The 17,642-nt window shown below is 38.4% G+C and overlaps 1 protein-coding gene and 1 long non-coding RNA gene across 2 annotated transcripts; one reads left to right on the top strand and one right to left on the bottom strand.

Moving 5' to 3' along the window:
* Window positions 1–1,307: 1,307 nt before the first annotated feature.
* On the bottom strand, window positions 1,308–8,628 carry LOC135290292 (uncharacterized). Its single transcript, XM_064404217.1, has 2 exons — window positions 8,522–8,628; window positions 1,308–7,892 (listed from the first exon to the last, which is right to left on the bottom strand). The coding sequence occupies exon 2, from the start codon at window positions 7,642–7,644 to the stop codon at window positions 5,500–5,502; it is 2,145 nt and encodes a 714-aa protein (XP_064260287.1). The 5' UTR covers window positions 7,645–7,892; window positions 8,522–8,628; the 3' UTR covers window positions 1,308–5,499.
* Window positions 6,895–16,577, top strand: LOC135290293 (uncharacterized). Its single transcript, XR_010353039.1, has 3 exons — window positions 6,895–7,072; window positions 11,685–11,764; window positions 11,954–16,577. It is a non-coding gene; the product is annotated as an uncharacterized LOC135290293 (long non-coding RNA).
* The last annotated feature ends 1,065 nt before the right edge of the window (window positions 16,578–17,642 follow it).

Raw genomic sequence — 17,642 nt, 5'->3', positions numbered from 1 at the left:
AATTCCCTCCGTAGCCTCTTCCAATGCTTTAAAATACAATCCATGAATCAATTTCTCCTAATATCTTTGTCATGTTTGACAAACACCGTGGCTTTCTTTAACAGGGTTACAGAGAAATTGATGTCATGGATTTGCAGAAAGCATTTGATGCTGCCCTGTGCATAACACCCCTGTCTCTAAATTGGAGAGGCATGGGTTTGATTGGTGGACCACTCAGTGGAGAAGAATTTATCTGGATAGTCACATTCAAAAAGTTATACTTCACTCACTATCCAAATGGAGGCCTCTGACAAATGACATTTCTGGGGGTCATTACCGGGAACAGCTCTGCTTACTATCTTTGTCAAGAGACATGGCTGTTGGACAGGACCCACCATCAACAAATTTGTTGATGGTGCAGTCAACAACCTCAAAGGAAGCAATACCAATAAGAAGGACCTTGACAGGTTTGAGAGGTGGGCCTGTGTGAACCTCATGAACTTCAAGGACAAGAGATCCTACACCTGGGTGAGGGCAATCTAAAGCCCAAATCAGACTGTCAGGAGAATGAATTGAAAAATGGGTGGAGAAATGGATCCCTGGAATGGACTTAGTGATATTGATGGTTGAGAAGCTCAATCAAGTGCACTCACAACGCAGAAAGATAAGTGCATCCTGGCCTGCATCAACAGAAATGTGATTAGTGGGTTGAGGGTGGTCATCCTCCTTATCTGCTCTATCTCTAGAGACCACACTTGCAGTAACACACCCAGCCTTGGGGCCCGCTACATAAGAGGAACCTGGACCTACTGATGCAAGCCCAGAGAAGGCCACAGAGATGCTGGGAGGCCTGGACCACCTCCCCTGTGAAAACAGGCTGGAGGAGATGGGGTTGTTGGAGTTGAGAAGATGGTTGATAGAAAAGAGAAGGCTTCAGGGAGACGTTAGAACAGCTCTCCAGTACTCAAAGGGGGCCTGCATGAAAGCTGAAGAAGGACATTTTACAAGGGCATGTAGTGAGAGAATAAAGGGGAATAGCTTCAAACTGAAACAGAGTAGGTTTAAATTAAATATAAGAGAGAAATTTTTGACTGTGATGGTGGTGGGACACTGGGGCAGGTTACACAGAGATCTTGTGGATGGCTCATCCCTGCAAGTGCTCAAGGTCTGGCAGGATGTCAATCTGAGCAACTTAGTCAGGTGTTCCTGTCCATGGCATGTGAGTTGGAACTGGATGATCTTTAAGGTTCCTTCCAATCCTGTGGCAGCCCAGCCTGCCACCACTGCAGAATCTTCGGCCAAAGTTAGGTTAGCAATAATAAAGGACCAGTCAACAGATTTATCCAAAAGCAAAAGGTTTAATAATAACAAAAATAACAAACACACGAAGGCAAACAGCAGATGAACCAGCACAGTATGGGATAAAACCAAAGGACCCTGAACTGGGTAGGTAGGATATACTTGTAACGTTCAGTAAAAGGCGGAATTCAAATCTGAGGGTCCAACAAGAGGTGAGGATTAAGAATATGTAAAACATTGCAGAAGGAATACAACCAATAGGAACAAAGAGAACCATGAACTTTCCAGAACTGGACCTTGTTTACCATTTCTTCTCCCATGAAGTGATGCAGGAGCCTTGCTCGCTCTAACACGAACATTAGATTTGCAGACACAGGCCTGTTTCCCAAGGCCTGAGACTGATATCCTCAGGCAGCTTGAATCCTACTGGGTTTGAGGAAAAATCCCCTGTTTGTTTCTTCTATGAGCATAGCACTTAACAAATTCTTAAACATTTTCAGCATGTAACCAAACAAACAAGGTAATAAAATTAGTCTGGTAACTACAAGTATTAACCTTAAAAGTTCGCTCTTGATTATGGAAAGCATATAACTTGGGAGTTTCCATTTTTTTAACAACGTGTTGATCCAGTCTTTTCCTCAAACTATTTGTAAGTTTTTAACCCCTTCCTTTGGCATGCTTATGCTGTGATGAATGGACTCACTATGATCAAAAAGATTCATGCAACACATGCCTTTGAATTCTTCACAACCATGGTCACTTGCTAGCAATAGGAAATCAATGGCTGCTCCATTCTGTAAGGTCACTTGCCTGATGCTGTCAATATCTGTAAGCAGCTCACTGAGGGCAACTGATTAGTACTGGTTTGCCTACTCAGCTAACACCCAATTCCCTTTCGTTGTTTTAATGCTTTGGCTGCAGCTACCCATGGCAATAGTGCAGACATTACAATTTTAGTTGACCTGGTCCAATAAGTAATTTTATCATCACAATTTTTTATGAATTAGTGAGTAGATCTTTTTAATCTGGCCAATTTTCCTTTATGTGCCATGGTAATGTTGGGTGTTAGCACTCTAAGTCACCTCAAGCTGCCTACCTTGGATGTGCGATGGGATTGCTGACCAAGCCCTATCCCTGCAGATTAAGAAGATGCCAGGTGGAAGTTGGATGGGGTGACTACTGCACCAGGACAAGATGGATGAAGTGTTATTACACCACAAACTTTGATTTTTGTACAGCTGATTGCGTGGGGAAACATCCCCATCTCACTATTTTTTCATCCATTTAATTTTTAGGTTTCATTTCTTTTCTAATCACTTTTGCATCTTTTATATAATAAAATTTCACACAATAATCCATTTTTGTTGAGCTCAGTAGTTCCAATTCTTGCAGCTCCTGTGGGAGTTTCCAGGTCCAATAGTCCCAGGAATCTACACTATTATATATTTTTGTGGTTTTAGGACTATTTTTCTGCAGGGTACAGATGGCATCCTTGGGTATTGACCACACATCCACAGGTAACCCAACGAGGCAGGTAGAAAAAGGGTTCCCTGGGCTGGCTATTGAAAGGCACATCATTTCCTGTTTTGCTATGTTTGCTAGCGTGACAAAGATGTTTTGTTTTGGCACGACAGCATTTAAGAAATCACAAAAAATGAGCAAAGAATTTTTGAACATCATGAGCAGGTCCTTGTCTGCTCTTGTTCTGGTATTGTCTTCAGAACCGACTTCTGGAAGCACAGAGGATTCTCTTAGCAGTTAGAGATGAGGCTTGATGTTTCCAGATGGAATCCATCTGGGTCCTTTATGTGTGAAGACACAAGCAAACCCCCTTCCCCAAGTGGTAAGTGGGAAAGGTCCTAGAATTTGACTAGTTTCTAAGTAACACTGGTGGCCTCTCTTTTAATTTTGCTTATGTGGTATTTGAAAAATGCCTCATAATTAGTGGATTGGGCTCCATTAATGAATTATTTAGAAAACTGAAGACATACACTGCCTTACTAACCCTTTCAGATATTGCTAAGGTCTCCATTTCCCTTTTTAGTTTTTCTAGAAGTGTTTTAAGAGACTTATGTGTTCTTTCAATGATGGACTGGCTTGTAGGGAAATATGGAATTCCAGTAGAATGTTTGACACCCAATGTATTAAGAAATTGTTGTACTCTCTGTGAGGTACAAGTAGGGCCATAATCTATTTTTATTTATTGGGGAGCCTCTAATGTAATGGGGCAAAGGCTTGTAGGAAGTGTTTTGTTACATCTCTGACTTTTTCTCCACTATGAGCTGAAGCACAGATTGATCCTGAAAATGCATCTATGGATACATATATGTATTTAAATCACCCAAAAGATGGATAGTGTGTAACATCTGCTTGCCATAGTTCCAAGCTGTTAGGGTTCACTCCTTCTCCTATCAAAGGAAGGAAGTATTTTTGGCAATCTGGGCAGGAGTTTATGATCATCTTTGCTTGGTCTTTGTTGATGGGAAACACAGGCATTAGTGCAGGGGTATTCTGATGAAAAAATGAGTGGCTTAGATGACCTTGTTCAAAAATGTTTGGCAGCATAGGCTGAATGGACATTGTGTGCGTGTTACCTTCTGCAATGAAACCAGGTAAGGAAATATGGGAACAGACGTGTATTATAAAACAGGGCTGCTGTCTACAACAAATGGCAAAAATTAATTTAAGTGAACCAGAAGATTGTCATTGGGTACAGCCTTTAAAAGAGAATTTTCTGCTCTCTCTATAACACCTGCAACACAAAAGGAATCTGTAACCAAATTAAAAGGAATTGTGAACTTGGAAAATACTTGGACTACAGCAGCCAATTCAATGATTTTCATTCAGCCTTCTACAATTTTCATGTCAGACTCCCATTATTTGGTCTTGGGATTCTGCCAGGTTATTGCAGACTTTTGGGATTTCCCTGAGCCTTCTGTAAAGAAAGCTAATAGCATTAAGAAGAACAAGATTTCTAAGTGGTTTTAGGATTAACTCAAAACATGAATGTAACAATCTATGATTTGGATAATGAACCAAAATTTGTCCCATGAAATTAACTAAGGAATACTGTATGGAATCAGATTGTTGTATTAACCAATTTAAATAATTAGAAGTTGTAGGTAAAAGAATAACTGAGAAATCTTCTCCAGAAAGGGAAAGTAAACAAGATCTAGATTCAAATCTTTCAGAATTAATGGAGACATAATTCCATGTGGAGCAATATTGTTTTTCCTAACTGGTGGGATAGAAAAACCTGTTCTAAAATTAACAAAGGATCATAAACACAAGTGTCTCACTGGAAAATTAAACAATGAGGTCAGGGGCTTTTTCCTAAAATAACAAAAAAAAAGGTAAATCAGGGTTAATTTGATGGGTTTGACCTGTCTTGATAGTCTGCAAAACTTTACTAAGTGCACCTTGAGCTTCTGTTGTTAAATGCCTTGGTGTCCCCTTTCAACAATTCAAATAACGGTGTAAGATCTTCATCTGTAATTCCTAGTAACAGTCTAATCCAACTGATGGCACCTAAAAGCTTCTCCATATTGTGGAGTGTCCTGGGATTGTCTCTTAGCTGAATATGTTGGGGTAGAATAGTTTGTTCTGTTATTTGGAATCCTAAATATTTCCCTGGTGAAGCTCATGGGATTTTTGCTTCTGCAATGGTGAACTCTGCATCTTGAATGGCTGCAATTGCTGCATTTGAAATGGCATCTAGAGACACATCATTTTTCACAGCCACAAGGATGCCATCCATGTAGACATACACCAATGTTTCAGGATAAAACAGTCTAGTGGTATCTCTGTAAAGCGGCTTGTCTGTTGTAGAATTCTATTGAAAAGGCAAACCATGGGACATCCTTTGGGGGCAAAGGAATACTAAAAAAGCAGTCTTTTCAACCAATAATGACTAATTTCGAGTATCTGGGTAACATAACGGGGGTGGAGAGCACCCATCTCTTTGGCAAAGGCACTCGTACCATTTGGCTGTGGTAACAAAAATGCCTGAGCAATAATCAGCTTTTCAGGCATAAAACAAGGGGGAAGGGCTTGTGATGAAAGCAGTGATCTTCTGTGATGAAGTGACAGTGAGGACAGAAAGTAAAACAAAAAATCATTCAGTTTTAAAGATTTTGCTTTTACCAAGAACTAAAAACTCACGTGGCTGTTATGGCCCTTGCTGACTCGTCATGATGAGATAGGTTCTGGAGTTTGGAAGCATCACTGATTCTGTTGTGGCCAGCTCCAGTCTGGTACCTGGAGGCATGATGGTTGGGAGATTGGAGAGGATATGCTGCAGCTCCGGACTTCCTGGCTTGCTGTGGTTTCTAACAGAGGTGACAGGAGTCCTCGTGTCCTCACGTGCTGCTGTCCCGTGCTCCGCTGCCTGCAGCTTCCCTGTTGGTGGTTACAGCTTCCCTGCTTTGGATAAAATCTATTGTTACAGTAAAACTGTTTCCCACAGCCACGAAACTTAAATGGTGGTCTTGGCTTATGCTGAGAACAGTCTCTTACAAAATGTCCCTCCTTCCCATACTTATAGCACTCTTTGGAGGATCCCTGGTTTTGCTGTTTCTTGGAATCTGCCTGAATGGCAGCGAGGGCTTGAGCAAGAGTTTGTGCTTCCAGCTGAACTGAGTGCTCTGGGGTGGCAAGTCTGTCACAGGCTGCAATCATCTGTGTGATGGTGGGCTCTGGCTCTGATGGCAAAGAGCACAGGATCTGTTTGCACTCGGTGTTAGCATTTCCAAATGCCAGTCCCAGCTCTTCTTGTGCCCTGCCCAGGACAACCTGCTGATCTAGGGCGAGCTTCAGCCTCCCCAGAAATTTCATGCAGGGCTCAGTAGGATCCTCTGTTGTATCAGCAAAATCTAAACTAGGTTTGTTGCCGTTAGGCACTTGTAAAAGAGCCTTTCCAGCTGCATCCTTGATATCATTGAGGACTGCTTGAGAAAGATTTTCTGCCTGATTGTTCTGGTCTGCGTGAGCCCCTTGTCCAGCTAGATGATCTACAGTTAAAGCGGCTTGTGTTTGGTCCCCTGCATAATCTTTTAGTAATTGATTTAACAGTCTTTTCCATCTCATTTCCCATAGGGCATACTCAGCTGAGGACAGTAACATGGTCATGATGTATTTTATGTCACAAGGTGTTAACACATGGGCAGAAAAGGTGGCTAACAAAAGGCTACTAAAGTATGATGACTCCCTCCCATGCTCTTGTGATGCTTTGCATAGTTCTTTGACCTCCCCACAGGCTACGGCTTCCCATCTAGGGTTGACACCCCTCCCTCCATACTGCACGGGCGTCACACTGAATTTTGACACCAAGTCCCAATCCCCCCCCTTTACTGCAGCCCTGTGGATTTTCTCACAGTGGTCATCCCCAGATTTAATTTGTCTCAGGTCCTCCTGTGATGACAAACTCGACGTCATTAATATTTTTTTATTAGAATGGTGTTTAACTGGATGATCAGCATGGTGATGTTTCAGAGTGGGCTCCAGTGTTGATTGCCTGGGTGCCGCCATGTTGGGGGCGGGCCCTTCCGGAACCCAGGTGGGCGGAGTTCCGGTCTGCCTGAGAGGGGTGTGGCCTGATGTGGAGTGGGTGGGGCCAGGGGCGGTGACTCGGGGGTGATTGACAGCAGAGTCATCCATAGCTGCAGACACTTCCAGCTGGTGGTGAGCTGTGCTTCCCATGCCAGCCACTGCACTTCTGGTGGTCGGGAAAAAGGTGGAGAAGGAGGGACGAGGAGAACACCGAGGTACAGGGTGCAAGGAGTTGTGAAGACCCAAGGTGACTTGGCCTTTGCCGTCTTGAATCTCATAAGGAGGGACTGGAGGAGGACACAGGGTGGCAGGAGCAGTATTAACTTCACTCCTGGGCACCACCTTGGCATCAGCAGCCCTGTGTCTCCCTCCTGGAATGTCCGAAGGGTGAGAAGGAGGAGGATGGGGAAAGGCAGGTCGGTCGCTCTTCTGCTTATTACTATTGCAGGCTCCTTCCCTCATTCCACTCCCTGGATTAGAGGATGGGGAGGCAGTCCCAGGTTTAACAGGATTACTGATGGCACTGAGCTCTTGACAGTCTCCTTCCATTTCCAATGTCTCTAATATCAGTCGAAAAATGGGAAGCAATTTCAGCAAGTCAGGGTCTCTCTTTCTTGTTAGATCATACAGTTTGACTCCGACTGACTTCCAAAATTCTATCTTAATGATTTCTGGCACTGTAGCACCAGGAAAATTTTTAAAAACCCATTTAGTGATGCTTTTGAGCTCCTTTTTGTCAAATGATTTCCCCTGGGTAGCCAATTTCAACTTAATTTGATTGTATAGGTCCTTTTCTCCATGGGATATCTGGGCACCCATCTTGCAATAAGCAAAGCTTGGATTCGGGTAGAATATGCCTCCCTGGTTAGGACAGGAGGATGGCGTGGATGACGACCTTTCCCTACCTGCTCCTGCAGGATTTCTTCTCCAGGGATCCTGTGGACTGCCAAATGGCACAGGCTGTTGTCCCCGAGACACCTGGGCTGTCAGAACTGCTGCTGTGGCTGTCCCTTTCTTGACACCCAGGCTCTCGACCAAACTCCTGGCAGGCCTGGCACAGCAAAAATCTGGAAGTCCTCGAAGGAAAGATGTGGCCTAGTCAGCTAGAGGAACTCCCTGAGAGGTCCTGGCAGATCCTTATGAAATATCAGAAGGTCCCTGTCTGGGCACCAAGCTGCTGCAGTCGGACCTGCCACCCCTGCGCAACCTGCCAGCCGAAGTGACGGTAGCAATAACAAAGATTTATCCAAAAGGCAAAAGGTCTGAAAATAACAGACCCACAAAGGCGAACAGCAGGTGCACAACTGCAGTATGGGAAAAACCCACAGGATCGAAATGTGGGGTAGGTAGGGTATATTTATAAGGTTAGCAAAAGGGTGGAGTTTAAATCTGAGGGCCCAATAGGAGGTGAGGATTAAGAATATGTAAAACACTGCAGAAGGAACACAACCAATAGGAACAAAGAGAACCATGAATTTGCCAGAACTGCAGCCTTATAAAGAGACCTGGATTAGCATTTCTTCTCCCAGGAGTCAAGGAGCCCTGCTTGCCCTGACACAACATTAGATTTGCAGACTACAGGCCCCTCTCCCAAGGCCTGAGATTGATACACTCAGACACCTCCACAACCCAAAACATTCTATGATTCACCCAGTTGAAGACACTACAGAGTGGAAGAAGTTTAACTGAGCCTTACCTGATTACTAATTACCTTATGCAGAACTTTGAGAAATATGCAGAAAGTGAATAGTGTCTGATTCACTGCAGGGAGGCCCACATTAGCTGTTTCCAGAAACAGCAGGAGAAAAAACAGACAGCACTTGAATAAATAGAAAGAAAAAATTCAGTGTTTCTATCTGAAGTTATTGGTGTTGTCCCTTAAAATCACACATTACACACTCATGTATTTTACTTATTAGCTGTGAAAATTCCATATTATTTTACTTCATATTGATTTCATTTGGTAATTTTATGCACAAAATTAAAAGGCAAGCAGAAAATCCATATTTCTTTTGAATGCATCATAGGTATTGCAGTCTAAGACTTATATTTGGATATGATGTGTTACATAGAGATGTATAGGCAGTGTCTACCATTCTTCTTTACAGAATAAAAACAGTACTAACAAAAATCCATTTTAGTAGAAAAATCCCTCAACAACAAGGATTTGAACTTATTCCTAAAACAATATGAAATTCAGCTTAAATATATATCTGAATTCATAAAGCATTTATATTTTGAAACAATTTTGTGGAAAACATAACATCATGCCATCGTTGTTCAAAAATTTCCCTACCAAGGGCCACACAGACAAGATTGGGCAAGAGTTATTTATCACGCAACTAAAAGAATCTGAAAGTAATAATTTTCAGAGGCATATGAAAGACTTTATACAACTCTGACAAATTGTAAAACTACCCATAAATACGCTGAGCAGCTTCTCTATAAACATGATCTTTCAGGAAATACGTATTCAGACATTAGACCATCTGAAGTTATTATCTGAATTATTAAAAAAATTATGCTTTGTAAAAATTTATTAATTTATATGAAAGCCTTGAGGCACATAGAGGCTTTCCTAGTGTTTTCTCTGAAAGGATCTGGTTTACATTTGCATTGAAATATATAAATTTACTGCATTTTGAAAAATTATGAAACAAAATTTTTTAAAAGTTTAAAAAATATTTAAACACATGGCAGTTTTAAAATTTTCTTTACAACATAACGATTTTCAGCATCCTTTGTATTACAGTGTTAGACTGACTTTTTTCCAAATCATGTCTGTCATGGAAGCAACACCAGTGTATGGTAATTTCTTACTGGGAAATACAAAATACTTTAAGTAAAATGCAAAAAATAATCCAAACGGTTTTCTTCATATGCATAGAAATAGCAGTAGGATTTCAACATAATTGATAACAAGACCACTTGCAGAGTAAACCAAGTGCGCGGGGTGCTGTTGAATCTCAGCACGTATATCAGGAATTCAATATATTTTCAGCATCACCCTGACCCTGTGAGACAGCACTCTACGGACATATGCACTCTTTAAAACATGGCTCTAGAAATTCCACCATTAACAATAGTTTGATACGTGACCACTTACAAAGTACGTATGGCATCCAAAAAGATGTCAGTAGCTCTGCAAAAGGAAACTGTATGCACAATTAAGAGGAAAGTGCTGTCTTCACTATTAGGTATTGCAACAACATAATTTGAGGTGCTAAATATTCCTGCTAAATGTTGAGGTGCTAAACTCCTTGAAATCAGATCCACTATAAAACCCATCTTTTAAAAATTCTGTTTGGTCTCCAAGTTTGATCAGGTCTCTTCTACAAATTTGACTTTTCCTGTCCCCATTGAAAGCACTGTCATTCAAAAGCCATCTGCATTTCCTTTTTCTCCTTATGAAAACTCATTTTGGAAGTTAACAAGTATTTATTCACATACACTAAGGTCACAGTTTTGTGATTAGTGGTTTGTTGTTATTCTGATCACTGTAAAAACAAATTGAGAGATGTTGGTGGAGGTAATATATCCTTGCATAGATTTTTTTCAACCCTTTTTTTAAAAAGAAAAAAAAATTAAGATCACCCTTTTTTAGTACAATACACTTGATTCCTATGCAACATATTAATCACATCACTTTTAAAAGAGGGAGCATATCTTTATTTTCTCTGCAGTCTAACAAAGCTGACGACGCAGCTCTTATTTTGTGTATTTTGACATGTCAGTGTGATGACTGTTGAAAGAACAGAGCTTCTGGTAGATAATGAAATTTATCAAGGAAGAAGTTAAAGAAATTAAAAACCTCAGTAAATACACTTGAAGTTGATGCCAATTGCTGTAAAGGTACAAGTCAAGCTACCTGAAAAATAAAAACACCCTAGAAGTAAATAGCCTTTTTCTGCAATTATTGCCATAGAAGAATCACTTCATTACTTGAAAATTTACTTTGCCTAAGGTCTCTTTTCATGCACCTCCTTACTGTAGACTGTCAGAGTAGGAGTAGATAGTACTCCAAAGACAGACCACAGAATGAACAGCTTATTAATTTAGACATATTGGATGAGTGCTTGGAATTGCTTATTGTACACAAGAAATGGTATGAAAATTCTTTAATTCCATACAAGAAAGGCATGAATATATATTAAAATAACTACAAAACCAACAAAAATTAGTGAAAACTAATACAGGATGCCAGAAAGCAAACTCAGATACCTCCAATGAATTACTTGGACAGTAAGAATCAGACACATAAAATTGCACATCAAATTTTAAAATATTTTACAAAGAGTATCCAATTCCATTACAAGAGGACAGAATTTTCAAATATTACATACCGCCCAAAACCCCTATTTTTTTATGTTTCTGGAAATGTAGTGAAATTGCAGACTTATAAAATCAGTAAGAACCTGCATATTTCTACACTCACAGATTCTCCAAACCCATGGCTTTGCTGCTTGTACATGTTATATTTCATATACTCCTATGTGTGGCACAACTCTGATTTTCTGATTACGGAGAATATGACAGGCAGAAAGGAGTCAGTAATTCTTTTAAAAGCCCGTCGGATTTTTGAGGATTATTTTCTTCACAACATTTTCTTGTAAGAGTTTAGTTAAATAATGTACACATTCCTTTAAAATATTGGTTGGGGGTTTTTTTTAAATTATGCAGAAGAACAAATGAAAATTATCACTTTTCACCAGTTTAAACTTGCAATTAATGGAGCAAATTTTTTATCATCCTCTGTTAAATTCAAGTTGTCAAGATAAATGTAGGCCCCAATAGCCTTTTAATTAAAGATAAGCTGTATATTCCATGTCTGTATTTTTGAGGATCCACTTCTTTTTTAGGGAAAAAAAAAAAGAAAAGGTGGGATGAAGAAAAAATTCTGAAGTCCTTTATGAAAGTCAAGTCTGTATGTTGCTTTCAGGTAAATATTATTTGTCAGAATTTTGCTCTCCAAATTTATCTTGGGGTTTTTTCTGTTTAATAGCAATCCCCTTTATGGAGTCTACTGCTGGGATTTCTCCTACAGTAAACTTCTGACTAATCAAAGCCACAGAAAAATTTGAGGGGAGATGGAGTTCCTTGGAAACATAAATATTTCTTACACCTGCAGCTGAAAGAAAAAATGTTGGATCAGCTCGCTGTTCAAAATAAATTAAGTTAGCCAGACCAGAAACTAAACAGAAGAATTTTTGAAACTTTAAGAAGAACATTAGCATAAGGAGAAGATCATAACCCCAGCTTTATCGTGCATGAACGAGCTAAAGACCACATCAGGTAACACGTGGACACTCCTCAACTATTTCAAACAGTCAGGAGTACAAAACCCAGGAAATAAGGAAAAGAAAAGCACGTTCTACTCTCAAAATGGCCTGTCTAATCCACACAAAAACTGCGAGAGTAGTTGAAAGTTGACTCTTACTGAAAGCAGGCAACAGCTCATGGGTTAATACCAACAGGAGAGGATGGTGAGCCCAGGAGGGATCATATTTCCCCATAGAAAAGTACTTGGCACCAGACAAAGAATATGTTCCCTCTCCAAATATCCTTCTTCATTATTATATAGAATTACTTTTCAGAGTGATTCAGAGGTTGACGCACTATGAATCCTCAGCCTTGAGAACAAAGAGTCTCACAACAACCTTCCATCCAAGACAAAAAAAGACTCCTAAACACTTCATGTTTTTAACAGAAATGAGTCTGCAGTGGTTTGGAAATTACCTCTCAGTTTCTCACAAGATGAGATTATGATTTTGCTAAAAGTGTGGAACATGCAAGGTTATTGTCTTTTGCAGCTGTGTATAAGAAAATTTAACTGCAGGTTATTTATCACACTTTAAGAGCTGTAGATCCTTTTATCAGACCAAAGATTTCTCCTATTTTAGGTGTATGAAAAAGAAGGTTACTTGAAGAAACATCTAAAAGTTGGCTGTTGGAGTTTTTCTTTAGGGACAGGGAGAAAGAGAAAGTGATCTGTAATGAAATCAGGGGGTTTTTTAGCTTACTGATGAATTAGGATTTCTTATAAAAGACTTAAGTTTTCACCTGTTATGAAAAATTTCCTGCTGCTGTGTCCCAACTGCATGATCAGTTAGCAAAGCATGCATTTGCTATCTGCTTTCTATGCTGACTAGTGTCAGTACTATAGGTTATAATCTGTCATTTAATACTGAAGTTCATTTCTAAGTTGCAGAGAAAAGTTGCAGACAAGGCCATTGAAAGCATATACTCCACTGCTCACTATGTAGTCTGGGGCTAGGAAAGCACTTCTCAAAACAGCTCATCATCCAAATTATGGCATATTAACTGAATCACTGAACGTGAAAACATATAGCAGAAGGATTAACTATTAATTAATAGAAAATTCGTGTTGTTAAATTTTCTGACCATGTTGGTTTGGCTTTGTTATTTTCTTCCCCTATTATCACAGCAAGAGGACAGAATATATGGAGGGGGGACCAGACTTTTCTTGGCAAGGCAAAGAAAATACTGTATTTCCTTGACACTTCCCAGACTTTCTCCATTTCCATGACACTGTCTCTTTGTTCATTATATTATTATTTCCTCTCCACTATAGGACAAGGACATAAGTTTCAGGTCCTTCAAGAGTGTGTTCATCTGAAACCTTAATGAGTGAGGAACGAATTTTTTGCCTCCATTACAGTACTTTACAGCTCTTATTAGTGTTGAGTTTCACTACTATTCCTGTGAGAAGCTATAGATAGAAGTCACACACTGCAGAGTAATTGTAGTTATGTGTTAAAGACTTAAAAAATGTTCAAAAATAAATTGATAATGCAGATTCAGGAATTAAAATAATTATTCAACGTATGTGATTGGGCACAATATAATAATGGTGATATAATTACATAACATATATGATAATACCATATAACCTAATATGTATAATACAATGAAAATACTCTAGCAGGATAGTTGAAAGAGGACACTCAATATTTCACCTGAATGTCACAGTTTGAGAAGTTTGGGGTTGTTTTTCTGGTGTCTGGAATGTGTGTGTGGATGTATGAGTGGTTGGTTAGTTGGTTGGGTTTTTTGTCCAGAATCCAATCAAAATAAAACAATTTATATTCTAGGAGATTGTGGAACAGAAATTAATAATGATAAAAAAAAATAGGAACATCTCAGCAAGGGTGGCAGTGAAAAAGTGCAGCATTATTCTGCTCTCAAATTACAAAAAGTCTATGAGGTTTTCAAAGCCATCTTTGATAACAGAAGCAGAAAAAAAAAGGACTGTCTAGTACACTGAAACCCTGAGCAGGTAATGAAATGTCTTTTTAAGAGCTTGAGATTACCATTAGGACCCTGTGTAGGAAAAGAATTTCACAATGTGCAAGTTTACACTGGGATTTTAGTTTAAACATTACATTATCTTAAGAACTGCAAAACCTTCACACTGTCGCCTTTACAATTAGTGATTTGTGTTTAGCCAAGAGCCTCTGCAGCAAGCAAAAAGAACCAAAACAAATAAGAGAGTGTTTGTTGCAGTATTAATACAATACAGAATTATTGTAAATTATGGAGATCTCCAGAAAATTATATTTCTCTCTGAGGGAGCTGGGGATGTTTAGCCTGGTTGAAAGGGGGTGATGGGAGCAGAGGAAATGGCCTTGAATTTTACCAGGGGAGGTTTAGTTTAGATGAAGAATTCTGCATCCCAAGGGTAGTCAGGCATTGGAACAGGATGCTCAGCGCAGTGGTGGTGTCACTGTCCCTGGAAATGTTCAAAAAACCTGTGGATGTGGCTTCTCGGAACACGTTTTAGCAGTGAACGTGGCAATGGTAGGTTAGTGTTTGAAGTCAGCTTAGGACTCTCCCAGCCTTAATGATTACATAATTCTATGAAATATCTCTATACCAAGACTACATTTTAAAATAGGAGTGTGATGAGGACAGATTTTTTCCCTACTTTTTTTTTCACCCAAAAGAATCAAAAGTAAAATTTCCTTACTTCCCATATTTCAGAAATGTTAATGTGACAAGTTTTCTACTGTAAAACATTAAAACATGGCTTATTAAAGAAATTCTGTAAATATGTAGATACAGATATAATCATTTACATTGTCTGGTTAACTAAATATATTTAACTTTTATCTAATGACATCTAGATTTCCCTTGCTTTATATATCTTTGAGATGTGTCCACCAGGTTTTTCCTATTGTACAAGAATAAACGCATTCAGAAAACCAGATTTTTTGTAACAAAACATAATTAAAAACTCTAATCAGAACTTCAATAATAATAAAAAAAATCTTGAGAAAAGCCATATGGGTGAAGAGCAGAATTTGATTTCAGTTAGTAGCTATTTTTGAAGTTCGGTTTCCAAAAGAGAAAAGCTATGTAATAACTAACTGAAATTATTCCAGTTAAAAGCCACATGAAGGAAACTGAAATTATGAGAGGAAGGTAGTCTGATATTCTGTAACTATTTAAGGTCTATCTTTTAAACATTAATCTTAGTGCTTGTTCACATTTCTGAAAGGAAGCATATCTGAAAATGTTTTGGGTTTTTTCTTCTTAAATTCGTCATATTTGTTGAGGTAGAGAGAGTTGAAAAGTTCCAAAAATTAACAGTTTTATAAGAACATACCAAACTCTGCTGTGAACTAACAGTATTGAAATTATCAGAGGTAAATACGACAAATGCACACCATAGCTGGGGAATCTTCTTCCATCATTACTCATGCTGTAGCTCAGTTGGGGCTAGTACTTTTCCTCTTTCTCCAGTACTTTTCCTCTTTCTCCAACTTTAGCTTAATCACCAAACATCAGATGATGTTTTTGATGCCAACACTACCCTTGCAATTTCCAACCACTTCATCAGAAGATTCAGAGCTGGATCCCTAAACACAAAAATAAATATATAATAAATTTCCAGGTAATTAATGAGGAAAATCTCATTGTTATGGCATTAGTTGCAATAACATTTCTTCATTGGTTATAGAAAACTAAACTTCAAACTGTAAAACACCAGAAAATCTCTTTCCTTTTAGTTTTCCAATTATTTTTTTAAATGATGTAATTATTTCTGCATTTATATTAAAAAAAAATCAACATGTTGGCTAACTTGGGATTAGAGCATGCGCACTATGCAACTTCTCATTATATTCTAGGTTAACTGCTCAATGAGCAATCTTTTATTATCTTATTCAAACCTAGTTTAGTTATTATTTCTCCAAAAGCATTAAGTCTCAATTACGCCTCATACAATTGAGCAGCTTGAGGAGTTGCAATATTTCAGGAGTTCAAGTAGTGTCATTTTTACTATCCTGGACATCTTTCAAATTATTAAAGTTATTTAAAATAAGGAACTGGTTCATGATACACATCAGGCCTTTCTCCAGTGCTTTCACACATAAGCCAAGACCACTTAAAGATACAACTTCAGATTAAATCTCCTTTGGCTTCAGATCCTTGTGAGAATATTTTTCTGGCCAGGTAGCAGTTTACTGTGATTCAGGTAGAGTGAAGATACAAAAGCTTTCAAAGGAAACTATTCCTGTCCCCTCATCTGGAACCATCAATTTCACAAAGAGTAATAACAATGTGAATTTTAAATTAAAATAAATTTAACTAGTTTCTTAAGAAGACAGAAATGAAGTGCAAAAGCTAAGGCTTGAACATATAACACCACAGAAATTGTATATAAATTATGAAGGAGGTTGCCTATTTGTAGGTATTTGCTTCAGTCCCTGCCTATTCAGCTTGTCAGAATTGATGTGAGGATAAATTACTCTGTCACATTTTCCTTTCTGTTTCTTTCTAGTCACAGGAAATCAAGATGTCTTCACATACAAAAAATATACTGCCTCAGAGGTTCTCAAAAAACTGTTGCTACTCAGTGTGTAGAAGTTGGGAAGAAGAAAATTCTTTAGAGACAAGAATAATGTCTTTACCATATTCTGTACTATCACTGTATTCACATTATTTTATTTACATAGTAAAATAAACAAGCAAGGAAAGAAAATTTCTCATTATTTCTCCTAATTTAAAGATCTGTAGTCCAATGTCTTTCTTTCTTTAGCTGATTATTTAGTACAGATTCATTCCACTCTTAGCCGACCTTTTCTGTTTGTTTACTTGTTAATATAATTTAAAAATAATAAATGGGTCGATTAATTCTTGATATTTTTACTTGTTGATCTTTATAGCTATAAAAGTCAATATTGGTCTATTGGGACCACTGGGTCAGAAAGGAAGGAATGGTGAGAAGGAAAGTTCTTACTTTCATGGATAAATTAATGAAAAGGCAGTAAATGCAGAACAAATGTACGAGGGACAATATGCGTGGAATATATACAGAAAGAATGATAAGATCTTCAAGTTAATTCAATAAGGAATTTAAAGCAGTTCCACATTTTCAAATAAAGACTGTATAGGTTTTACAGAGGAAAAAATACAAATTTCAGCATCAAATCTTCCTAAACAAGTGTATACTTTGGTGTACTGAAAGCATAATAAAAGTAGCAAGGGAATAGATTATATCTTTTCATAATTCCAGCATGTTGATTAACAAATAATTATTCTTGAAATTAATTTTTTAATCTATTTTATTTCTTCTCAGTTTTAGCAAATTCAACAAATACTTCAGTGATCTGCTACTTACATATTTCACTCATAAAAAAGATTAGAATATCTTTGGTTTTGAGGACAGGATTGGCTGCTAACATACAGCATGAACCACAAGCACAATATTGATGACTTCTCAATTTCTTCTTCCTTCTTCAGGAAGGAGAGAGGTTAAAGCTCAGAAGGCCCCCTACCTGCAGTCTAGTACAACA

This window comes from Passer domesticus, chromosome Z (assembly GCF_036417665.1).
Source record: "Passer domesticus isolate bPasDom1 chromosome Z, bPasDom1.hap1, whole genome shotgun sequence".
Lineage (NCBI taxonomy): Eukaryota > Metazoa > Chordata > Aves > Passeriformes > Passeridae > Passer > Passer domesticus.
The sequence above is the reverse complement of the archived record's forward strand: the minus strand, read 5'-3'. Positions and strand labels throughout refer to the sequence as shown.

Coding starts and splice junctions, on each gene's coding strand:
- LOC135290292 (XM_064404217.1), bottom strand. CDS start 7,644: ATGGGTGCCCAGATATCCCATGGAGAAAAGGACCTATACAATCAAATT.